Source organism: Microcaecilia unicolor, chromosome 7 (genome assembly GCF_901765095.1).
Source record: "Microcaecilia unicolor chromosome 7, aMicUni1.1, whole genome shotgun sequence".
NCBI classification, from domain to species: Eukaryota; Metazoa; Chordata; class Amphibia; order Gymnophiona; family Siphonopidae; genus Microcaecilia; species Microcaecilia unicolor.
In genome coordinates this window covers 178,523,435-178,550,147 of record NC_044037.1, presented here as the reverse complement: position 1 = coordinate 178,550,147, position 26,713 = coordinate 178,523,435, and the positions used below count along the sequence as shown (strand labels likewise).

At 42.1% G+C, this 26,713-nt stretch overlaps 1 protein-coding gene across 1 annotated transcript in view; it reads right to left on the bottom strand.

The window, feature by feature from the left end:
- The window catches only part of LOC115474520 (aldehyde oxidase 1-like), a 235,978-nt gene that overhangs the window by 197,118 nt on the left and 12,147 nt on the right, over positions 1-26,713 (bottom strand). The window contains exons 3-4 of the mRNA XM_030210009.1: positions 9,878-9,974; positions 366-474 (exon numbers count right to left, since the gene is read on the bottom strand). Coding sequence (XP_030065869.1) covers positions 366-474; positions 9,878-9,974 — 206 coding nt within the window. The remainder of the gene's footprint in view (positions 1-365; positions 475-9,877; positions 9,975-26,713) is intronic.

Genomic DNA, 26,713 nt, shown 5'->3' with positions numbered 1-26,713 from the left:
TGCGCTGGAAAATTTCCGACACTCTTAGTGGATGCGCGTAAAAAGTGAAATTACTGCCTGGGCCATGCGGTAGCCGGGCGGAAGTTCAAAATTGACATGTGTAGGACACACATACGTGCCTATGTGGCTTAGTAAAAGAGCCCCTAAATGTACTGTTTGGAGTCCAGCTGGGTACCTTGGACATGGACCTGGATACAGGATGCTGGATTGATGGACCTTTTGGACTGATATATTATAGCATATTTTATGTTCTTATTTTTTAAGCCCATATGCAACACAAACTCAACAGCAAAACTGATACAACGTCTAGAGATCTACATTACATCATTAATACAGAAGATACAAACAGGACAATATGTTTTTACCTGAACCGGATGGATCCTGGTTTTTGTGTTTCCGATTCCTTCCACGGTGGTGACGGCAGCACCATATAGCGAGCAGATGGGGAGCAAGCAGGCATTGACAGCATTATGTCTTAGCTTTGTAAAGGAGAATCAAGACCATTAAATGAGATAAATTTATTTAGGGGCCCATTTATTAATGGGGTGTTTTACTAAGGTGCGCTAGCATTTTTAGTTCACGCTAAAAATTAGCTGGAGATAAACGATAGCACACCTTAGTAAAAGACCACACAAGGGCCAGATTCTATATAAGGCACCTAAAAAAATCCACAAAAGTAAAAATTTCAACTAAGTGTATTCTATAAACGGTGCCTAGCTTTAGGCATGTTATATAGAATACGCTTAGTTGATATCCCAGTTCCTAATACTACAAGCCTCCATTTATACCAATGAAAATGTGGCATAAATCCCTACGCATAGATTTACTCGCACTGGGCCATAATTCTATCTCTATGCGCATACATTTTGGAATTCCCACAAAATGCCCATTTCCCTGCTCGTAGCCATGCCCCTTTTAGTACATAAGTACATAAGTAATGCCACACTGGGAAAAGACCAAGGGTCCATCGAGCCCAGCATCCTGTCCACGACAGCGGCCAATCCAGGCCAAGAGCACCTGGCAAGCTTCCCAAACGTACAAACATTCTATACATGTTATTCCTGGAATTGTGGATTTTTCCCAAATCCATTTAGTAGTTGTTTATGGACTTGTCCTTTAGGAAACCGTCTAACCCCTTTTTAACTCTGCCAAGCTAACCGCCTTCACCACGCTCTCCGGCAACGAATTCCAGAGTTAAATTACGCGTTGGGTGAAGAAAAATTTCTCCGATTTGTTTTCAATTTACTACACTGTAGTTTCATCGCATGCCCCCTAGTCCTAGTATTTTTGGAAAGCGTGAACAGATGCTTCACATCCACCTGTTCCACTCCACTCATTATTTCATATACCTCTATCATGTCTCCCCTCAGCCGTCTCTTCTCCAAGCTGAAAAGCCCTAGCCTCCTTAGTCTTTCTTCATAGGGAAGTCGTCCCATCCCTGCTATCATTTTAGTCGCCCTTCGTTGCACCTTTTCCAAATCCACTATATATCTTTCTTGAGATGCGGCGACCAGAATTGGACACAATACTCAAGGTGCGGTCGCACCATGGAGCGATATAACGGCATTATAACATCCTCACACCTGTTTTCCATACCTTTCCTAATAATACCCAATATTCTATTCGCTTTCCGAGCCGCAGCACCACATTGAGCAGAAGGTTTCAGTGTATTATCGACGACGACACCCAGATCCCTTTCTTGGTCCGTAACTCCTAACGTGGAACCTTGCATGACGTAGCTATAATTCGGGTTCTTTTTTTCCACATGCATCACCTTGCACTTGCTCACATTAAACGTCATCTGCCATTTAGCCGGCCAGTCTCCCAGTCTTGTAAGGTCCTTCTGTAATTTTTCACAATCCTGTTGCGAGTTAACGACTTTGAATAACTTTGTGTCATCAGCAAATTTAATTACCTTGCTAGTTACTCCCATCTCTAAATCATTTATAAATATATTAAAAAGCAGCGGTCCTAGCACAGACCCCTGAGGAACCCCACTAACTACCCTTCTCCATTGTGAATACTGCCCATTTAACCCCACTCTCTGTTTCCTATCCTTCAACCAGTTTTTAATCCACAATAGAACTTTTCCTCCTAACCCATGACCCTCCAATTTCCTCTGTAGCCTTTCATGAGGTACCTTGTGAAACGCCTTTTGAAAATCCAGATACACAATATCAATTGGCTCCCCTTTGTCCACATGTTTGTTTACTCCTTCAAAGAATTGAAGTAAATTGGTCAGGCAAGATTTCCCCACACAAAAGCCGTGCTGGCTTGGTCTCAGTAATCCATGTTTTCGGATGTGCGCTGTAATTTTGTTTTTAATAATAGCCTCTACCATTTTCCCCGGCACCGACGTCAGACTCAACAGTCTATAATTTCCCGGATCTCCCCTGGAACCTTTTTTAAAAAATTGGCGTTACATTGAACTGCATGCATTAGAATTTAGGCGCAGTTCATTATAGAACAGTGGCGTAGCCACAGGTGGGCCTGGTTGGGCTGGGGTCCATCCACGTAGGGCTCAGACCCACCCAACAGCAGCACATATTTAGTGCTAGCTAGTGGGGATCCCAAGCTTCGCCAGCTGAAGACCTCCCCCTGATGGTGCTGAAAACACTGCTTTCCACTTCAGCAGTCTAAGCTTCCGATCTGCTGATACTGGCCTCATCGCATTGGGGGGGGGGGGGGGGGGGAAGGAGAACACTTAGTGCCCACCCACTTCTTGACTAGGCCCACCTAAAATCTCCTGTCTGGCTACGCGCCTGTTATAGAATATGCTTAGGGAGTTATGCGTGTAAATTCTAATTATTGGCAATTAGTGCTCATTGTTGCTTCTGAAGGGCTGTTTCAATGTTGATTAGCTTGTTAAGCCAATTAGGTTAGGCACATTGTTATAGAACATGCTTGGATTTTGGCATGGAACACTAGGCGCAATATATAGAATCCGGGGTAAGTGCCTAATGCAACTTAAGATGACATATTGCGGGATGTACTTAGGCATTCACTACAAAAATTTCATATTTTTTAAGGGGCATGTCTTAGGGTGGAAAGTTGGTATTTCTGCACTAATCAGGTAGCACAGTTACATTGCTGTGCGCTAACTGGTTAGCATAGGAATAGCATGTGAGCACTTACCACTTACAAAATGGGTGGCGGTAAGTACACATGTGCTAATTGTTTTAGTGACTGCATGCTAATGGCAACATTAGTGAATAGAAATAATAACACACCTACTTGTAAAGTAAGGAGGATAAAAGACCTCATCTAAACTGGGGCATGCAATGGTGAAAAAGACCGGATCGCAAAAAATCAGCCAATTAGCATGAAGATAAATGCTTGTAGTGTATTATATTGAATTGCTGAAGATTGCCATAAAATTGCTTAAGTGCTGAATATTGTCTTTAATTTGAAAAGTTACAGAAGGTTTTTGGACCTATGATGACATTTTGACTGTGTGCATGCTGATCAGCTGATTTTTTTGCGATCCGGTCTTTTTCACCGTTGCATGCCCCAGTTTAGATGAAGTCTTTTTTTCCCCTTACTTTACAAGTAGGTGTGTTATTATTTTGGTTCACTGTTGTGCTTTGTGGTTTACACATTCTTTGATTAGTGAATTCGATCTGAAATTGTATTGTTCGTGAACATTAGTGAATGGCCATTAATATAAAAAATAGAAAGGCTATTTTTACAGCTGCGCTAAGACCACAAAATTAGCAGACTATAAACAAAAATGACAGCTCAAACTCGGAAACTAACAGAGTGATAAAGATTTATTTTGCCAGTTAGGTCTTAAAATAATAATAATAAAAAACCCCATATTAACATAAGTTGACAATGACTTTTGGCAATAGGCTGTGCGTTCACTCATACATTCAATTTATGCTGTCCTCAAAGTTAGAGCTCTTTAATTTACCTAAAATACTCTAATTCATTTGGTTTTGGCGGGTTTACAATGATGAAGAAAATGGTTTTCAATATAAAGTTATTTTTTTCCATATTTTTGATTTGATACATGCTGGGAACCACAGCTCATCTTGGTAGCGTGCCGTTTACTGACTGAGTTTATCCAGAGGGTTGTGTCTCTGCAGCATTTCTCTCATAGGCTCAGAAAGTGTTAAGATCAATGTTTTATCCCATCAAATTCAATCCTTGGGCTTGCCTTCTTTTTTTTAGCTAGTTTACTGGTTCCCTACTCTCCCATAAGATCCCTTCGGTTGTCTAAGCAAGGCCTTCTAGTAGTTCCATTCTTTCCTCAGCTTTTCCTTGATGTCTCTAGATACAGCTTCTTTTCTGTGGCTGCTCCCACATTGTGGAACATCCTTCCCCTGTAATTATTTGAAGGATCATTCAATAACTTCAAATCCCAGCAAAAGCCTATTATTTCCCCCAGGCTTTCCCATCTACTGTCACCTGATCTCTTGCCTCCCTTCTTAATGACATAGCTCCCTGGCATATGCAGTACCAAGCTCTCTGTTTTAAATCTCCATCCCTTCATTAACACCTGAACTACTCTGTAAATCTTCCTGCCCCACCCATTTTTCTCTTTTATTAAGTGTTGTATTGGTTTGCCCTGTGTGTTTTCCCTTCTCCCAATTACATATTGGATTGCAAAACCACTTAGATGGTTCTTCTGAAAATATGCGGTATATCAAATAAATTGAACCCTGAACCTAGAAGAAAGCCAGATGTGCCCTACTCAGAAGGCAGCCCTGAAGTCACAGAGAATATCACTTTTTGTGACAATTGTAGGGTCAGTTTTTAAATGGAATTGTACTTAGGGCAAATTAGCAAACATCACTTGACAGGTCTAGGGACTGTCTCTTCATGTTCAAGTGTACAGCGCTGCGTACGTCTAGTAGCGCTTTAGAAATGATAAGTAGTAGTAGTCTAGATTAGGAGCATTTTCAGCCGTGCTGCACATTTAAAAGGCTATTCTATAACCTAAGTGCATACACTTTCAAATGCTTTATTTGACTAAATATTTAGAATACTAGCATTTATGCACTTGTGCACGAAGAAGCTATTATATAATAGCATAGTAGATGACGGCAGATAAAGGCCTGATAAGTCCATTCAGTCTGCCCAACAGTCTCATTCATTAACAATTCATGATTAAACCAACAATGAATACGATATAAAATACTTGATCCTGATCTTTCTTTGGTATTTCTGGGACATAGACTGTAGAAGTACACCCAGCACTGTGCTTATGTTCCAACCACTGGAGTTGCCGTCATAGTCTGCTTCAGCCCATCCCAATTGTCCTGCCATATATGGGACACAGATTGTACAAGTCTGTCCAACGCTAACCTTAGTTCTTCACAACCAGAGTCGCCTTCTAAGCACCAGTCAAACACATGCAGTCATTTACGTTTTGTTTTTTATACCATCCATTTTCTAATTAAAGATCCTCTGTACTCATCCCATGCCTTTTTGAATTCCATTACCATTTTTGTCTCCACCACCTTCCTTGGGAGGTCTTTCTAGGCATCAACTTCCCTCTCTATGAAAAAGAATTTCCTGACATCAGTCCTAAGTCTACCACCTCACAACCTCAATTCATGTCCTCTAGGTTTACTATTTCTACTTTTCTGGAAAACATTTGTATCACATCTCCCCTATCCCTTGTCATGGACATAGGGAAAGTGAATCCTTGGACCACAGCTGGACCCCGACTGTGGCAGACAAGTCCCCCAGCCAGGCACAATGTAGGAACTGAGGCACAACTGGAAGTTTGGCAATAACTGATGCAAACAGTAAAAGAGGAGTAGGATTTAAGCAGTCATGTACCCAGAAATGTTGCCAAGATTTCCTGGCACTGCGCCCTCATGTGCAAAATCTGGGAATGTCCTTTTTGCTACGATTTCCTTGTTTATGTTGTATTTCTTTTGATGGAAAATCCTATGGGCCATGTTTATAAGGTGCGTTAGTGTTTTTAGCATGCCTACACTTAGCACGCATGCTAACCATGTAGGCGCCTATAGGGATATCGTAGGCAAGTACATGGTTAACGCATGTTAGAAAGATTAATGCGGCTATAATGCTGCTTAGTAAACAGGGCCCTATGTCTTTAGTGAACCTAAGCAGTTATTGGATTTTGTGGTTTCCAAGGAAGGATTGAGAGTGGTTGTATGAATTCTCAATTTGATACGGTATAATGTTAGGACTGGTTAAGATGTAACCCATGACTTAGCAACCTGTTCTGTTTTGTTTTTCTTCTTGAGTAGTATTTTTACTTTTTTCTTGTATTTTTTCTATGCTTGGATCCATTTCCTTGGATGTGGATGATAATGTAATGTTATTTTTTCTCTTTTTCCCTATTGGGTAATATATTATTTCCTGTTATATTAATGCTGTATTTCTAATAATTGCATTATGTGTGATTATATAATTTGAAAGTTAATAAATAAATTGCAACAACTGAATTCAAGCAGTAGCAGACATAATGCTTAGAGGCATCAGATGAATATATAGCAAGAGCTATTGCATCTCTTACAGTGCACAACTGTTTCAAATCCGAGCTCTTCTTTTCTTTTCGTCAATCATTTGCCTCTAGAGCAATTAAACAATTTAAACTATATATCAATAGTTAATACTTTTAATGCTTTGCACGCCAATAATAAAATAATAAATGGGACAACTATAGAAAAGTGACTACTTAGCTTCAACCACTTCCGTGGGTACAGTGCTGTAAAACCCTAAAGAGCTCCCGATGCCCACTGCATATCCCAGGCGTTTCGGTCTACATGACGTGCTTCGGGGGATCAAAATGTGGTCACGATTAAAGCACAGCTAACATCCCAACACACACCTAACATGCATGCGTCAGTTGCTCCTGCCCAGTCCAGCGCTGCCTTCAAAATGGTGTCCCTATTGGTAGTATAAAACAAAAAGTGAGAGAAGTGGATGAGGATACCAAAAAATTTTTTATTCACATGAAAATTAAAAATTTAAAAACCTGATGTACATAAGAATGACCCGACACGGCCGTGTTTCGGCCCTAAGGCCTGCCTCAGGGGTCTTTATAACCTAAGTTGAACAATGAAACAAATAGAAAATATTGTTACAAATATATCATGAACATGGATATAGTGAATAAAATAACAGACGTTAAGTAAAAATGTATAACGTGAATATATGAACAAACAAACCGCCAGATAATGATCTGTGACTCATTCTGATAGTATAACATTGAATAATAAAGGTAAACCATATGTATGAATATTAAAAAAGTTTTTTTCAAAAAAAATATTTTTAAACAAATTTTTTTTTAAAATTAATTAATAAGATATTATGGATTATTAACACACAAGGATAATGCTTTGAACAATGTATCAAAAAAGCATTATATGAACAAACAAACTGCCAGATAATGATCTGTGACTCATTCTGATAGTATAACATTGAATAATAAAGGTAAACCATATGTATTAATATTAAAAAAGTTTTTTTCAAAAAAAATATTTTTAAACAAATTTAAAAAAAAAATTAATTAATAAGATATTATGGATTATTAACACACATGGATAATGCTTTTTTGATACATTGTTCAAAGCATTATCCTTGTGTGTTAATAATCCATAATATCTTATTAATTAATTTTTTTTAAAATTTGTTTAAAAATATTTTTTTTGAAAAAAACTTTTTTAATATTAATACATATGGTTTACCTTTATTATTCAATGTTATACTATCAGAATGAGTCACAGATCATTATCTGGCGGTTTGTTTGTTCATATAATGCTTTTTTGATACATTGTTCAAAGCATTATCCTTGTGTGTTAATAATCCATAATATCTTATTAATTAATTTTTAAAAAAAAATTTGTTTAAAAATATTTTTTTTGAAAAAAACTTTTTTTAATATTCATACATATGGTTTACCTTTATTATTCAATGTTATACTATCAGAATGAGTCACAGATCATTATCTGGCGGTTTGTTTGTTCATATATTCACGTTATACATTTTTACTTAACGTCTGTTATTTTATTCACTATATCCATGTTCATGATATATTTGTAACAATATTTTCTATTTGTTTCATTGTTCAACTTAGGTTATAAAGACCCCTGAGGCAGGCCTTAGGGCCGAAACACGGCCGTGTCGGGTCATTCTTATGTACATCAGGTTTTTAAATTTTTAATTTTCATGTGAATAAAAAATTTTTTGGTATCCTCATCCACTCTCCTCACTTTTTGTTTTATACTTCACGGTTTCGTGAGGGTTTTCACCTCCTTTTTGGTTTTTGTTTTGTCCCTAGTGGTAGTATCACATTACTACTGCTAGGGGTCATATTCCAAAAAAGGATTTTCTTATATGAAATGTGACCCCTAAAGGTAGTAGAGTGTTACTACTGCTAGGTGTCCTATTTTGAAGGTGGTGCTGGACTGGGCAGGGATGACTGGGCATCGCTCCTACCCGAAGATGACCCTGGAAGACCCTCACCCTGGATCACCAATCTATCAGGTGGGGGAGGGGGAGTTGGGGGCTTAACATCAGGGGGGCTTGAGTGGGGGGGGGGGTTACCATGGAGGGGGTTATTTTACCATGCTTCTGAAGCTCTAAAGTGACTTGCGGTGTATCACCACAAGTCACGTTAGGGCATTTGCATATTTTGCATCTCATTACTCCATAATGCACAGTGACTTAAATAGCACCATAGTATTTTTAGAAAAGCAGCATTAGTGCCATTTAAGTTGTGTTAAGGTCCAATTAATGTGACTTAAAGCCCTAATGCACTTGATGAATTCCTCCTCGTATCACGTTATTTTTTGACGCTGATTTTTGAGCACTATTTATAGAATTTGGTCCCTAGTGTATACATTTGGCCTAGCCACTTCAGTCCTTGCTTATACATGTTCAGACCAAATGCACAGGGTAGCCATATAGGTACCAAATGCCGATGCCTACACATGGAGTAGCCGTACAGTGGACCCTGACTCTGGAATGCCCCTTTCATGCCCATTTTTTTGCTTTTATAAAACTATATGCTTTCTGGAGTGCACACATAGTTTTATATGTGTTCTTCTGCTGAAAATGAAACTCAAGTGGCACAAGATGTCTGCCACAGTGCTGACCGTCTAAGTGCTGTTTGAAAATTGACCACTGCATTTTCTGCTTTTAAGGGTGTGCAATGCTATGTTTTATCTACTCAGATGGGGAACACTTGAACGTAGTTGATGGTTTTATGTTAAATGGTTCCCTTTGAATGGTGTGTCTAAAGATCAGATATTGCAGGAATTAGTAGATTTCAGCCAAGGTTCCTTGACTCCCAGTTGACTCCCAGTAATGGATCTTATTCAAGGTCAAAAGGCAAATTTAGTGTGGAGGAGTGGCCTACTGGTTAGAACACTGGTCTTGACATTCAAAGGTGCCTAGTTCAAGTCCCACTGCTGTTCCTTATGATCTTGGGCAAGTTACTTAACCCTCCACTACCTAGATTATGAGCCCTCCAGGGACAGGGAAATATCCAGTGTACCTGAATGTAACTCACTTTGAGCTACTACTGAAACAGATGTGAGCAAAATCCAAATAATTAAACATATTTGAATCTGACCTGCCACTGCCACTTTTTGAGTACAGGGTCAACTTCTAATCTGTTGTTGTGGATATGCATCCATGACTGAGTCATGCAAACTTCAGAAAAGGCGTTCCCAGTGTTTTGATCATACCGGACCATCCTCTGAGATTGTTTGGTCCTATCAGGTCCAATATAACTTTCTTGATACTGAGTGAGGCAGGGGAATCTTTTCCATTTAACCAGTTCCAGAGTTTTTTTCTCCCACCTTTTTATTTTGCAAAATGAAAACTAAAGATTCTGAAACAATATACTTTCTCTGCCTAGCTGGTAATTCTTATTCATTTTCAAGGATACCGTATCTTCTTGGAAACAGGGTCGAATCTTGAGAGCATCACAGTGCAAGAACCACAACCACCTACTCCACAGCCATACTTTGTTCCTGTGAAATGGACTGGAGGAGGAGTAGTTAAGGAATATTATTGCCAGTTTTCATAATGCTCTTTTCCTAAAGTCTGCTCAATGGCCAGCTTGTCTCTCTAGAAAAAAGAAGGTACTGCAAGTTGAGAGCTAATGGGTTGATCTTATGTGGTGCTGATGCCAGGGCATTAGGCGCCTTAGACAATCCTTCAGCTTTGCACCTCTCCTAGGCTCCTCTCTGACATTTTCATAATTAAACTCAACAATCCTTGTCACCCGAATACAGTGGAACCCTGATATAATCCGCCCCACAATAACATGAATCTGCATATATGTCTTGGCTCCCTTTTTACATACAGCTCCTTTTGCAACATATCAACTTTTGGTTCAATTCTGTTCATGTTCTATTGACCCTGTTATAACGCAATCCTGCATTTAACACAATTATATTTTATGGATCCCAATCATAGAGTTATATCGGGGTGCCACTGTATCACAAATCCAAGAATGATCCCATAACAAGCATAACTGGATATCATACTTTTAGATATTAAACATTGTTGTGTGTATATGTATATCTATAAATAAATAAATCTATATATCTATATATTTCTATATAATTTAGCTAATACTACAACAGATTGCCTATGTGAAAAGTCCAACAAGGCATCTATTTTATAAAGTCAACGTGGGCTCCTACAGTAACCTCCATAGTGCATAAGTGCTCTCATGCAAACATACAATTTTTATATACCACCTTTTAGGAAAAACATTCAAAGTGGAAAATATGCTATTTGAAAATTCTTCATCATTCATGAGAATGTTTTAATGCCTTTGTATTGCTCCATGGTGCAGCTGCACCTCAAATACTGTGTGCAATTCTGTTCACTGCATCTCAAAAAAGATGTGTAGGGACATAATCGAACGGGGCGCCCAAGTTTTTCTGAGGGCATCCTCGCAGGACGTCCCTGCGAAGGAGTGGGGAAACCCGTATTATCGAAACAAGATGGGTGGCCGTCTTTTGTTTCAATAATACGGTCGAGGACGCCCAAATCTCAACATTTAGGTTGACCTTACAGATGGTCGTCCCTAGAGATGGTCGTCCCTGATTTTCAGCGATAATGGAAACCGAGGACGCCCATCTCAGAAACGACCAAATCCAAGCCCTTTGGTCGTGGGAGGAGCCAGCATTCATAGTGCCCTGGTGCCCCTGACATGCTAGGACACCAACCGGGCACCCTAGGGGGCACTGCAGTGGACAGAAAACGCTCCCAGGTGCATAGCTCCCTTATCTTGTTTGCTGAGCCCCCCAAAACCCACCCCCCACAACTGTACACCACTACCATAGCCCTTAGGGATCAAGGGGGACACCAAGATGTGGGTACAGTGGGTTTTGGAGGGCTCACATTTACCACCACAAGTTTAACAGGTGGGGAGATGCCCATGTGTTAAGCATGCCCTAGTCCTGCCTTTGCTATGCTTCTGACACGCCCCTGTGAACTTTGGTTGTCCCTGCGACGGAAAGCAGTTGAGGACGCCCAAAATCGGCTTTCGATAATGCCAATTTGGGCTATCCTGGGAGAAGGACGCCCATCTCCCAATTTGTGTCGAAAGATGGGCGCCCTTCTCTTTCGAAAGTAAGCCTGATAGTGAAATTAGAAAAGGTACAGAACAGGACGGCAAAAATGATAAAGTGGATAGGACGACTTCCCTATGAGGAAAGGATAAAGCGGATAGGGCTCTTCAGCTTGAAGAAGAGATGGCTGAGGGGATATATGATAGAGGTGTATAAAATACTGAATGGAGTGGAACAGGTAGACACGAATCGCTTTACTTTTTCAAAAACTACTAGGACTAGGGGGCACACAATGAAGTAGTAAATTTAAAACAGACCATAGAAAATATTTGTTCACGTAACATGTAATTAAACTCTAGAATTCATTGCCAGGAAATGTGTTAAAAGCAGTTAGCTTAGCAGGGTTTAAAAAGAGTTTGGATCATTTCCTAAAAGTCCATAAGCCATTATTAAGATGGACTTGGGGAAAACCCACTGCTTATTTCTAGGATAAGCAGCATAAAATCTGTTTTGCTATTTTGGAATCTTGCCAGATACTTGCGACCTGGATTGCCCACTTTTGGAAACAAGATACTGGGCTTGATGGACCTTCAGTCTGTCCCAGTATGGCAACACATGTTCTTATGTAAGGGCAAATTTGTCACAGAATGAAAGGATTGAAGGTTATATGTATCCTTGATATTTTTAAACTAGAGGTTTAATTACTGCTTGTTTTACAATCTGAGGGATATATCCCTGTACGAAAGGTGAAGTAAATATTACACAGAGTAAATAATCAACTTTGTTCATACACCACTTAATTAAACTAATAAGCAACAGTGTCCAACTAACATGTAGATGACTTGAACACCTTCACAGCTGAAACTACTTTCAACTGATGTGAACTACTTCCTTCTCAGAGGTTCCCAGTTCAGCCAGTACAAGAGAGGACATTCTCATAGCCTGGTACAGAGCAATCCCTAGCCCTCTAAGGGAAAATGAATGTTGAATCTGACCTCCTTGGTTTTAAAGCAGCAAATGAAATCAGCTCTCTACAAAGCTGATACAGCTTTACCATCTGATAATCCTACCGGGCTACAAAAATCCTGCACCATTCTATCTCAGCTTATTATTGTATTAACCAAATTGATCTGCTCCATGTGAAAGTCCATCTTGATCTGATTAATGGCAGGTTATAAAATCTAATTGTACTCTTCAAGTGTCCAAATAATATATACCTAACACACTTTAAATACAAGATTTTTTTATATACAAAATTTTTTCACATCTCATATAGGTTTTCCATCAACTCATTCAATTGACCTCAGCGATGTTCATTGCCAACGATAGTGATCTTATATGGCAATGTTAACAACATCCATCATCTTCATAGGTCAGCTCTACCATATTGAGCTTTTTAAATTTTTATATAAATTTCTTATCCATAGATTCACATTAACTTTTTAACTTATCTTTTCCATTTATCATCGGACTCAGGGGCAAAGCTGTCCGACATATGTTTTGCTCAAACCTGAGCTGCCTCAAGGACTGTCCCCCTGAGCATTTATTCTAGCGCCAGCTCTGTTCAAACCTTTATAATCAAAAAGTTAATGTATATAAAAAAATCTTGTATTTAAAGTGTGTTAGGTATATATTATTTGGACATTTGAAGAGTACAATTTGATATTACTGGTGTCTTAACAAGTGGTTGCCATTTTGTTTGAGGTTATAAAATCTAGCATCATGACCCCTACGATGCTACAAATTCACCTCTGATTTATTTAATTTCCACTTCCACTTCAAAAGGATAATTGTATCAGGACAGCACAAAGAACAAATAAAATAACCAGAACACTGGCATATACACATGTAAGTGTGCACGTACACGCACTGTAATCAGGCTAAATGCTATTCTATAACATGACACCTAAGTTCGATGGTGTTTACTTTGAAGGGTCCTGCATTAGAGAGGCTATTCCACTGAAAAGGAACTAAATAATACTGCAAAGGGGGCTTCCACTCCAACTTAATGCCTCCAGGGAGGGTTCCAACACATAGCTCTGACTGATAACACTGGTGGATGATGATACCTCTTGTTGTGACAGTAGCGTAGCTACAGGTGGGCCTGGGTGGGTACAGGCCCACCCATTCTTGGCTCAGGCCCACCCAGCACCAGCACCGCACATCAACATCTCTCTTCCTCTGCGGCGTCCCGGCATCTGACTGCCTGTCGCTGAACCCTGTCCCTCCCTGGTGTACCTTACAGGCGTCCCCGGCGCCTGCAGTGATTCAATTATTGCTGTCTGCACCGGCTCTGCAGGCTTCCATCGGCTGGGTCCCGCCTTCACTTTCATCATTTCCTGTCTGGTAGGACCCGGCTGATGGAAGCCTGTGGACTCGGCGCAGGCAGCAATAATTGAATCACTACAGATGCCAGAGATGCCTGTAAGGCACACCAGGGAGGGAAGGAGTTCAGCGACGGGCTGTCAGATGCCAGGACACCTTGGAAGAGGAGAGATGTTGATGTGGGGTAGGTGACAAAATTGTTGTCTACAGCTGAGACTGAAAACATTAACTCTTTCCTGTACAAGACCCAGGCAGGGCTGGATTAAGGCAAGTCTGACAGGGTCCTCCCCAAATCTTAGAAAAACTGGTCTCAGACATGTGCCAAATGTTCTATTACCTGCTCTGCTCTCCATGCCAAAAAAGTGTGCCATGACCTAGACCCAGCAGTATACACATATTAACAGCATAGATGAAATACAGTACTTAACACTTTTTATATGAGAAGGGTGACGAAAATGATAAAGGGAATAGAATGACTTCCCTATGAGGAAAGGCTGAGAAGGTTAGGGCTCTTCAGCTTGGAGAAAAGGCGGCTGAGGGGTGATATGATAGAAGTCTACAAGATAATGAGTGGAGTACAGCGGACAAATGTGAAGCATTTGTTTACACTTTCAAACAACAACAAAACCAGGGGACACAAGATGAAGCTAGAATATGGTAGATTTAAAACAAGTAGCTGAAAGTTTTTTTTTACTCAGCTTGTAGTTAGACTCTGGAACTCGTTGCTGGGGAATGTAGTCACAGCAGCTGGCCTTATGGAATTTAAAGGGGATTTGGACAGATTCCTGAGGGAAAAGTCTATTGAACATTATTAAATTTTTTTTTTTTTTGGGGGGGGGGGGGTGGGGTTGCCGGGTTCTTGAAGCCTGGATTGGCCGCTGTCGGAGACAGGATGCTGGGCTTGACAGACCCTTGGTCTTTTCCCAGTATGGCGGTGCTTATGTACTTATGTACCAGAGAGCCTCTACAAATCCAGAAAGATTATACTTCATTACACTGCTTGTGCAACACACTACTAGGGCTTTCCAGTAAGCTTTTATTTAACTGGTACAACAGGGAAATGACAGAGATTTTATTTATTTTGGTTGAACATTACAAACATGAATATGGTTTAATTTTGGTCTTTCATTCAAAAGTTGTGAGTAGGGTGGGTGGCCAACTCAGAGCTCCCCAAAAGAAAGGCCCTTACTTCCAGCAAGGCAGAAAAAATGTGCATTGAATTTACATATATAATTTTCATATTTTCATATGTAAATATATTTACATAAATGAGACATTGCTAATTGTTTTTATAATTTAAATAGAAATACTAAGCCATCATATTGAAGAAGACTCTAAGAAACTTGGATGCTTATTCTCACTGCTCCCACCCATAAGCATCAGTATCTGACTCTTTACCCTCCCCCATATGACAGATGAAGATGATAATGAACCACAAAAGAACAGATAATTCATTTGGAAATTCATAAATCAGTCTTCTACTGAGCCCAATCTCTGCCTACATCTCATCTAAAAAAACATCAACACATCATCATTATTTCAAATAACAAAGCAAAACTAAGACAGCCAGACTCAGAACAAGAAAATACTCAACCCTAACCTAATGAGCCAATGTACAATCTCAAGCAGGGGCACATCCGTCTGGTAGTCCCTTCTGGCAATGGTCAACTGACACAGGCCTGGCAGCAGGCCTATCCCTTTGAGGAAGCAGTATTGACTCTGACTGGTGTCCATCGCAAATTGGATGAGACGGAACAGCAGCCTCTGTGGCATGAAACTGAGATTTCTTAAAGAAGGCTTCTTCAGAGTGCAGTGAATACAATCATGGCCTTGTCCTCATAAAAAGTGCATCATGAAGACCTGTGGGATATAGGGTGGTGCACTGGCCTCTCCTGAGTCTGCTCCCTTGTAGGGGTGATGTCAACTCTGAATGATGTCACCTGCAAACAAGGGTGGCCCTTAGAAGATGCGGAGGGATGTGGGGCCATGTGCAGAGACTCAATGGGAGGGCCTTATCTGCATAAGTCAGTAAGGCCTGAAAAGCTGTGGTGAAGAGTGGGGCCATGTGTAGGTGTGATCCTGGTTTCACTGAAGCCTGGTTTTAGACCCCAGTGTTGAACATGCTAGGAGTAGCAGGGAAATCAGTGCTCTGGAATCAGAATGAGTCCATATCTAATACTTTTACATATAGCAGTTATTAAGCCCAAGGCTATAGGAGGGATTGAGAGAGTAGTTGTTGAGACTACGTATTCATTTTTTGAAGGGAAACTATCTTTCCAAAACCCCAACTGCCAGAAGGGAGCAACTTGGCTTTCAAACTTAAGCCAACCTGCCTTGTCTGTACAGATAGTAGTGGGGCAATTAGATATATTTTCAGCACAACACTATCCATATTGGAATAGATTCTATATATCACGCTTAAAAAATTGACGCCAAAATCAAATATGCCTAGGCGTGTTCTATAAAATACGCCTAAATTTAGGCGTACTTTATAGAATAAGCCTAAATTTCCATGTGGTTTATAGAATACACCGAGCGTCCATCTGCATGATTAAATCTAGTCATGGGCAGTTATGCCAAGTATTTTTATTTATTTATTTATTTATTCATACTTGTATCCCACAATTATCCAAAAACGAGTTTCGGTTCAATGTGGCTTACATTTAACAGTTGTTAGAGATTCAATTACATTTACAAGATTGTATGATGCTGTGTTTTACAGTGGTTGGCAAGATAACTATTAGTGCATATGGAATAGTCATTGGGTTTATTTATTTATTTATTTATTTATTTATTCATACTTGTATCCCACAATTATCCAAAAACGAGTTTCGGTTCAATGTGGCTTACATTTAACAGTTGTTAGAGATTCAATTACATTTACAAGATTGTATGATGCTGTGTTTTACAGTGGTTGGCAAGATAACTATTAGTGCATATGGAATAGTCATTGGGTTTCTTGAGAAGATATGTCTTGGTGTAAATGCAGACGCCTAAATTAGGCATAACCACGCGCATAGATTTTAGAAATGATCATGACCCGCCCATTCCACACCCATGACCATGCCCCCTTTTCAACTATGCAATTTAAGAATTTACGCACATCATGTTATAGAATATACTTAGCGGTTATTTTACTAAACCATGGTAAAAAATGGCCTGCGGTAGTGCAGGCATGTGTATTGGGCGTGTGCTGAGCCAGTTTTTACTACATTTACAAAAAATGGCTTTTTTAAAATATGGCACAGGAAAAGTCCCTGAGGTAAAAATGAAACCAGCATGCGCAAAACCCACATGAGCCCTTAATGCCACCCATTGATCTAGCGGTAAAGATTCATGAGCTACAGGAGCGGTGACCGGTCGGCACGTGCCAAGTGCTGATTACCGCCAGAACCGGTGCACGTAGGAGGAAATACAGAAATAATTCATCCACGCATTATGGGCACGCGCCAAATCTGAAATTACCACCAGGAGGGTGTGCTGGCCTGGAAGAAGTTTCATTTGGGTGTGCGCTACACATGTTTAGAGCCTACTGCGGCTTAGTAAAAGAGCCCATTAGTTCTGTGTGTAAATTCTAATTAGTGCCAATTAGTGTCAATAATTACTTAAGTGGATTTGCTTATTAGCTAATTTGCATTCACAAATGCACAATATGACTGAATTTGCGCTCGCAACCTAAATTGCGCTATATAGAGTCCCATGGATTGTGGCTAAAAATACATAGATAGGGAAGTTATATGTTTACTAGCTGCCTGTAAATATATAACTTCCTTTGGAAACTGATCCCTTAACTTTTATTTATTTAAGTTTTAAAGAATGAGAGTGTAAAATATTCACTCAAAAATAAAGATGAAAATGTAGAAAAAATACGTAAGATAGGATGGTTACTTGCTACTGAGCAGCCATAGAACAAACATATAGCTATTTTGTTTAGTTGAAGAGTCTCTTTTGGCTGGGCAAGTTCCTCTTGCTTCTTTGGGTTTCCAGCTCAGTGGGAACTGGTGTCTACTAGGACTTTGGCACCATGAATCTTTATTTGCAGCTATCTATGGTTTCTCTGCCATTGTTACCCCCTCTTGTATAGGCTCTGTGGTACAGTCACTAGATTATTTGCCTACAGTGTCTGCAAACTGAGTTCAAATTCCACACTGGGATTTCTCTTAAGTAGCTGGCCTCTGGCTAACTGAGCTGGGGGGGAGGGGGGGAATAAAGATGACTGAGGAAGACAATGGCAAATCAAATTGTCACACAAGTGCTGGCCTCCATAAGTAGTTTACAATTTGGAGCTTGCAAACAGGGATCTACCTTTACCTTTTTTTCTTTTGTTACCTGTGGTTTCTCTGCCATTTTTAGTCCTCCCCAGCCATCCTAGGCACAAAGTTGCAATCTGTGGCTGTAGGAGTATTTGCTGTGATCTCACCCACCCGGTGTGCACATGAGAGCACCTTTACAGCCAACATGGACGCTGCAACCTTTCACCTATATGTCTGACTACCAACTGTGCAGAAGTCAGCATTTCAGCTTGTAATAGATTTACTGAAGCCTGCACCACCTCCAAGGTCACTCTGTATCGGGGGAGAATGCATGTCCCTGAGAGAGAGAGAGCTTACGAGATAAGACGGACAATGGAAGCTTCATACAGATGCTGGGAGTACATGGTGGGATTATTTCTGATTGGCTCCCAGAAAACTGATTGGTCTGAGAAGCGGGAACAGAAGAAGTTAGTTGCTGAAGAACCGAAGAGAAGAACAGAAGAACAGAAGAGGAGAACACTTGCATTTCTGCAAGCACCTGATTTACCTGAGAGACTTACTGATAATACCTGGCAAAGCTTTTCCCCAGATTACAGCTGTCTACAGGATCTATACTGAGTCTGTATCATCTGTGGCTGATCAAGACAAGTGCATCACCTGAGCTTGTGGGACCTCGCTGAGACATTCGGCTGAGGTATCGGAAGGAATCTGATCTGGTGACCGGGACGGTGAGATCATAGTTTACTTCCTTCAGGCTGGGTTAGATAATTAGTCTGTGCTCGGACCCATCAGATGCGTGACGTCAGGATTTATGATCTCTACTCGCTGTTAGCCTAGTATAAGATTTGTGTGGTAATCATTAGGATCTTGGTATTGTGTTTATCTGTCATTACAGATTAGCCAATAGGATAATCATAGTTATTCTCTATATTTTTGGTATCATTGTGCATGCAATCAGGAATTGCTGATGCTATAAGCTGATAAGAGTTTTCTATATTTTTGTATATAACGCTGTATAAATAAACTAATATATTCCATTGGTCTGTCCGTTATTTTCCATGCAGCTAAGGTTGGGCAGAGGCCACGCCCCCTAGACATAAGCGAGTACATAGGTAGGAATTGGCCTCTTACAAAATATATATATAACCACCTACAAATTGGGGCTCTCGTCCGGGACGGTTGGTGCAAGAATAGCAGAAGTTAAAACTTTTCTGGGTCTTTTCAGAAAGCTGGTTTGACCTTCTGTTTTTCTTTGCACGAACTGCAGTTCCACCTAGCTGACGGCAGACCTTTGTTTATACAGCTGTGTTTTATTGCTGTAATTGGTTGACAGATTTATTACTCTGAGCTCCAAAAGAGGAAAAACGGTTTCTCTAACTCTCTGTAAGGAAGGAAAACAGGGTGTGTTTAGTCTTTAACATGGCGACCGGCACGGTTGGCACATTGCCTGAAATTCTCCTGAGTGAACAGGAGAAGGGCGTGCTGAAAATATTACTGCCACTCTCTCATAGTAAGACGAAACCAGCACCTCCTAGAGTAGAGTCTGTACGTGCTTTATTTGGTAGCAGTTCACCGAATAGCTCAGAAGCATATGCTACGGTTTTAAATACAATTATAAAAGAGAAACAGCATTTGTCACAATGGATGCTTTGTGAACTGGGCGTGTCTCTTTTGGCAGTTAAAGACTCTTTGATGAATGAGATAAGAGAGGGATCTGTACCTCTAACAGATCACATAGCGGATTTGCAGTTAGATTTGTCCCAGACTAGGGAAACTGTCCAGGAGCGAGACAGCGAGTTAGCTGCATTACGAGTTGATTTACAGACTGCCAAATCTGCTTTAGCAGGGACCAATGTAAGCCCCGCCCCACCTAATTCTTCTGAAGAGATTTGTACGGAGTGCCAGACACTGTATGATAAGTGTAAAACTTTGCAGGGTGACCTAACTGATTGTGAAGCACTTAATTACACATTAAAGCAAGAAATTGCCCAGTACCTCGTGTCTTTTGATTCGTTGCAAGAGAAATTTTCTCGTTTGACTGATGCATTACACAACCAGATTAGGGAAACAGATAAGTTGCAGACATTAAATCGGGAGCTAAAACAGGTCTCAGAAGGTGTTCAGAGTGAGTTGCGCAGGGAGCTAGTGACCACTCAAGAAGAATCTGTGTCTGTGTTTCAAGATTGGCACGCCGCCAAGCTAGAGTTGGCGGAGTTAAAAGAGAAGCAGGAGACAGTCTCACTGCAATTACAATGTACAGTGAAGGACAGAGATTCATTGTCTAAAGCATTAGATGAGTGCACTGTAAAGATTTCCACAATGCAGCAAGAGCTTACGCACATGGCGCAGGAAGAAGTACCGTATACCTTAGAGTTCCCCGACAGTTTTGCTGTGGGTCACCCAAGCCCAGCTCCCGAAATGAACCGTTACGTGAGCCGGGAGGGACCCGAGTTAAACACACCCATTGGGGGCATGGCTTCGGCTCTTTCCCGCCCCTCTGTACAATCCAGCCCCATAGTGGCTGGTGACCTAAGCAGCAGACCCGAGACAGTGACACACCCACTGGGGGCACGGGTCCAGGGACTGCCTGCTGAAATCATCAGCTCACTTGGTCAGGTGCCTAGCTCAGGGTTTCAGCCTTCGGCAGATCCACCCAGTTTTAGCAATACACCTGCCCCGAGGTTCTCTACACCTGGTAGTGATCAGCGGCATTTCAAGCCGGAACCCAAGAAAGGAATGTCTATGGAGAGGCAAGCATATATTATAAAGATGCTACGCACCGTAATAGCGCCTTTTAAAGCGTCTGCCTCGGTATCCATAGAAACCCATCTTAAGGCAGTGCATGAACTCCTGCAGACCATGCACGTCTCTTCTGAGGATGACATCAGAGCCCTCCTCAAATGACTGATCCACCAGGTAGACCTATCATTTCAGCTAACAGTTCAGTCTTGGAACCTCTTTCTATATTCACAGATTATTTCCTTAGACCATATATTCCTAAAATTAAATCATATGTACGTGACTCATCTCATTTTATCAATATGTTGAAAGAATATAATGGCGACTTAGAAGATTTACTATTAGTCACCCTTGACGTTGAATCACTGTACACCAACATACCTCAGTTGGAGGCATTAATTGTCATTGAAGAAACTCTGCGGGACAGGCAAACAGATATACGTATTCCCAATAGACTTATTTTAGCCTTGGCTACACTGGCCATCATCACTACCAGTGAGGGTGAAGAATTTCTGATTGGAAATGACCTTTTGAAGAGATTTCGGCCTGTTTTGGATTACGACGAGGAAACGATCTGGTCTAAAGTCACTCGACCCCTTAAATATGTGCGAGGGAGATACTGGCGTACAGTCGGTGATGCCAACTCTGTGGAGCTACAGGACACTCCCCTGCGGACTGATCTCCGGTGTCCCGCGGATCCGCCCATGCGGGAGCCTCCGCTGACAGAGGCACCAAAAGGGGGTCAGACGCATGAAGAGCTGGTGCAACAAGCGGACCATCTAGAGATTGTTTCACAGGACACAGCATCACCTGAAATCTCATCTCCTATCTCTGGTCCTGATTTTGCTCATCCTTGCAAGGTGACTGTCATCACCCAGAAAGGTGATGAATTCACCATACCAGTTCAGGTGGCTAACACCCAATTGCTTCAAGCTACTTTACTGTTCACTAGTGATCTCTCCTACATCAGTGACTCGTTGTACAGCCAAATTCGTAAGTCTGTACAACTTCCCTTCAGCAGATGTTCCTCTACTTCGGTACAGGTACCGGGACAAGGCTCCAAGCCGCTTGACGGAATATGTGGCCTTCCCTTGACTGTGGGAAAGAAGACATTCACTCACCACTTCTCTATTGTCCGGGGCTTGAGGGAACCCTTATGTTTGGGGTCAGATTGCCTTGCACGACTGGGAGTTTATGTGGACCTGGTGAATCTAGTCCTGTGGAGTAGAATGCAGAACAACCCAGTGGAACTTGAACCTACGGCTGTTTGTTTGAAGTCTGGACAGACCATTCCCCAGGTCTGTGAGGTAGTCTGTGACAAGGATGTAACCATTCCAGGTAGGGTACGGGATTTTTCCCTCAAGCTTCGCCTCGCTCAAGGACAACGTCTGCTGGATGATGTAGTGTTCTTTAACCCACATGCCCACTTTCGAGACCTTGGATTGGCAATTGGTGTTCTGCCATGTTTGGAGGTCACCGGTACCACCTTATACCTGTTGGTCACCAATCCACAGTCTGCTGAAGTTGAGCTATCTGCTGGAGATTCTTTTGGCTTTCTGGTTGGCCAGTCTTTCCATGATGTCGAGGTAAGTTTGCCTATCCTTGGCAGGCTGCCTTCTTCTTGGGACACCTGCCAGGGGGGGGAGACGACTGACAGTTGGTTTACCTCTCCCAGGGGCCTCATATCTCTCGAGTTTGTTTGGCCCTATGATGCGACGTGTGCTCAGGTACAGGTGGAAGATGACTTCTTGTTTCTGTCCAGGGAAATGTCTGTACCTCAGAAGCCTCGAAGGGTGAATTCTGTGGAAACCTCAACCTTGCAGGAGGACATTGAAGAACAGGTGGAAATTTCATCCAACCAACCTTTCTCAGAGTTTGATGCTATGGTGAAAGAGCAAGTGGAACAGGCTGATGCTTGTGCTACTCACACAGAGAAGAGGAAGTTGACTCAGTTGTTGTACAATTACAAGGACCTTTTTGCTGTAGATTCGTATGACTGTGGACTTACGAACCTACATGTCACCAGAGTGCCTACGGAACCTGGTGGCAAGCCTGTCTTTGTGCGTCAGTATAAGATTCCATTGGCTTCCTATGAGTCTGTACAAGAGATTCTCAACACTTTGGAGACCAGGGGTATCATCAGACAATGCAACAGCACGTACAACTCCCCTCTGTGGCCCATCTTGAAAAAGAATAACAGCTGGAGAATCGCTCTGGATTATCGTCAGTTGAATAAGCGAGTACCCTTGTCCCGGTGGCCTATGGCTCCACTGGATCAGAACCTTGCAACCATCAGGGGGGCTAAGTATTTCACCAGCCTGGATTTGGCATCAGGGTTTTGGACAGTACCAGTCCATCCCCACGATCAGCATAAACTGGCTTTTACGTTTGGGAAGAAGCAGTATACGTGGAACAGGACACCCTTTGGGTTTCTCAATTCACCTGCTGAATTCAACATTTTCCTACACAAAGCCCTACCAGATGCTGAAGCTCGAGGAACAGTGGTCTATGTGGATGACATTCTGATCAAGAGTCCTACCTTTCAGGAACACCTGGAGGAGATGGAGCATGTCTTCACACAGTTGGCAGATGCTGGAGCTAAACTGACTCTTGCCAAAGGACAATGGTGCAGGAAATCACTGAATTACTTAGGGTATGAAATTTCTGCTGAGGGTCTGCGACCCCAGAAGAAGCGAGTGCAGTCTTTACAACAGTTGAAACAGCCCACCAATATCACGGAACTTCGTTCCTTTCTAGGAATTTGCAACTACTCCAGACAGTTCATAGATGAGTATGCGGAGATCACCCGACCGTTGGTCAAGTTGTTGAAGAAAGATACACCTTGGGTCTGGGGGCCAGAACAGAAATCTGCTATGCAGGAGCTGAAAGACAAGCTTAGCTGCTTCCCATGCCTCGCATACCCCGAGGGAGGTCGTGAGTTCTACGTGGACTTGGGATATTCCCAACACTCTATGAGTGCTGTCCTATATCAGAAGTATGACACGGATAAGAGGGTAGTGGCGTATGCCAGTAAAGGACTAACGGATGTGGAGAGGAAGTATTCCGACTGTGAGAAAGCACTCCTGTCTACCGTTTGGGCTTTGCAACACTTCAGAAGTTACATCCAAGGTGAGAAGCTAATTGTGGAGACTTGCCACCAGCCCATCAGTTTCTTGGGTAGTGACCGAATTAAGACCGGTCGAGTGTCAAACAGCAAAATAGTCTCCTGGACATTGGCTCTTCAAGGCTGGCCTCTGGAGGTAAGGTATGCTCAGAAACATCGTAACGCAGTAGCCCAAGGTATGGCTGACCTATATGATTGTGCAGAACAGGATTCCATTGCAGGTATTCCCGAAGCAGATGTTCCCCCGCTAGAGAAAGAACCTCATCGACACCATCTGTATGATGAACAGACTTGTGCTACCATGCCTAAGGTCTATGTAGATGGTTGTGCTTACCGTCGTGATACAGTCAAGGAATTGGTTGCAGGAGTAGGAGTGGTATGGAATCCAACCAATCTTGAAGAGACCCTGAAACACAGCTTGGGCTCGCGAACTAATCAGTACGCTGAGATTGTGGCAGCTCTGGTGGCGGTACAGTCTGCAATTCAGAAAGGAGTCCGACAGTTGGTCATCTGTACGGATTCGGACTATGTGAGACAGAATTTTGTGTCCCATTTGCCCATCTGGAAGCAGAAAAATATGTTAAATTCCAAAGGAAAACCAGTACATCATGGAAACTTGATCCAGATTTTAGATCAACTGGTAAAGGACCATGACATGACCATCTATTGGAAGAAGGTCAAGGGTCATGCAAAAGTTGACAGTCCCGACAAGCTGGGAAACGACTTGGCCGATCACCTGGCCAAGGAGGGTGCGCTTACAGGAGAATTATGGCGACCCCCAGATGTGGAGACTGCGGCTGTCCATGCGGTCACCCGACGACAGGCGAAGCAGTCCAACGACACGCCGGTGGTCCAGTGGTGCAGTGAAGTCCCATCCTTTGATCTTGTCATGGCACAGAAAACCGACCCGGTGATCGGTAGATTTTATGAGTACATATGGAATCCGCAAGACTGTTCCCTGACGGAAGAACACAAGCAAGATGAGGAAATGAGGATACTCTACGCCTCCCGAGAGAAGTTCAAACTTCACAAGGACCTGCTTATTCGGACGAGTAAGCATGGCATTGAGCAATGGGTGGTGCCTAAAGAATATCGAGGCATTATGTTGCAGCATGCCCATGACGAACCATGTGCTGGACATCGAGGGGAGAATATCACCTATGAGACCCTAAAGCAAGTAGCTTATTGGCCTCACATGCGACAGGATGTACAGTTGTACACGCGAGGGTGTTTGACCTGTTGTCGTTTCCAGCCATCTTCACCATCTCACCGAGCACCACTTAGGAAGAAGGGTATCGCCATGCCCTGGTCGGATATCCAGATTGATTGGGTTGGTCCTGTAGTTCGATCCACTCGTGGTAACAAGTACTTGCTCACAGTCACCTGCTTGTTCACCAAGTGGTTGGAGTGTCTGCCTGCACCCAACTGCACGGCAGAAACCACGGCTACCTTACTACTGAATCATGTGTTCAGCCGGTGGGGTTTGCCTATGCGAGTGGATTCAGACCAAGGTTCTCAGTTCACGGCAGAGGTGATTCAACATATGTGGAAAATGCTTGGAGTAAAGAGTAAGTTGCACATAGCTTACCGACCTCAATCTTCGGGACAGGTGGAAAGAGCTAATCGCACCATCGTGACCATTCTGAAGAAGTATGTGTCATCCTCAGGTAAGAATTGGGACCTTGTCTTACCATTGGTCCTTATGGCGATTCGTTCCACACCCCACCGTTCCACCGGAGTGTCTCCTTTTGAGATGATGACAGGTAGGGAAATGACATTACCAATTCATTTGTTGTACAGGACTAATGATGTGAACTTGTCCAGTGCTACCTCCACTCATGAATATGTCACCCATTTGCGTAAGCATTTGCAAAGTGCCTTTGCCTTTGCTCAGAAAAATTTGGAAAGTAGCGCTAGAGGTAGAAAAGCCTATTATGATCAAGGGACTACCTCTAAAGAATACCAAATTGGCGACAAGGTATTCTACTTCAATTTTGCCAGAAACAAGGTTAAAGAAAGGAAGTTTCTGCCTAGTTGGCGTGGTCCATTCCCAATAGTGGAAAAAGCTTCACCTGTGGCTTACCAAATTTGCCTCAAGAAAAATACTAAGGGTGAAGACACCCTTAAATGGGTCCACATCAATCAGTTGAGACCACGTCATCCCAGTCATTTGATTCCAGACGTATGTGTTGATGACACGAACTGTACTAACACCCCAACAGCATAGTCTGTTTTCTTTGTACCTTGCAGATGCAGAAAAGAACCCTGATGATCGTGTTCTTGATCTCCGTGCTGCTGGGATCGTGGTCCAAGATGATCGAACCTGGTCCCATGTCTGGAGTTGTTCTGCAAGATACCCCTGGCTTCCTGATTACCCAGTCCCAGATTGTTCCACAGAAAGTAGTTGTGTCCCTTGACCCAATGCATGTGCTACTGAAACATTTCAATATGAGTAACTTATCTCTGTCTGCTGTTACCCATTCCTGGTTTCTCAATTATTTGCAAAATGCCCGTGCACAAGTGAAGAACATTTTGCATCAACTGGACAAAGTCATGGTACAACCTATGCAACCTTATAATTCCAGGTCCAGATCTAAGCGTTTTCTTGGTCTGGCCGGTGGTTTGATTTTTTCGGCCATTGGTTCACTTTTTGGTATCTCCATGTCTGTTGCCAACGTAGTTTCTGTCCAAAAGCTGCAGGCCAATATACAAGCCATCCAAGCAGACTTGAAAGCCATCGAGACCAAATTGGTAGT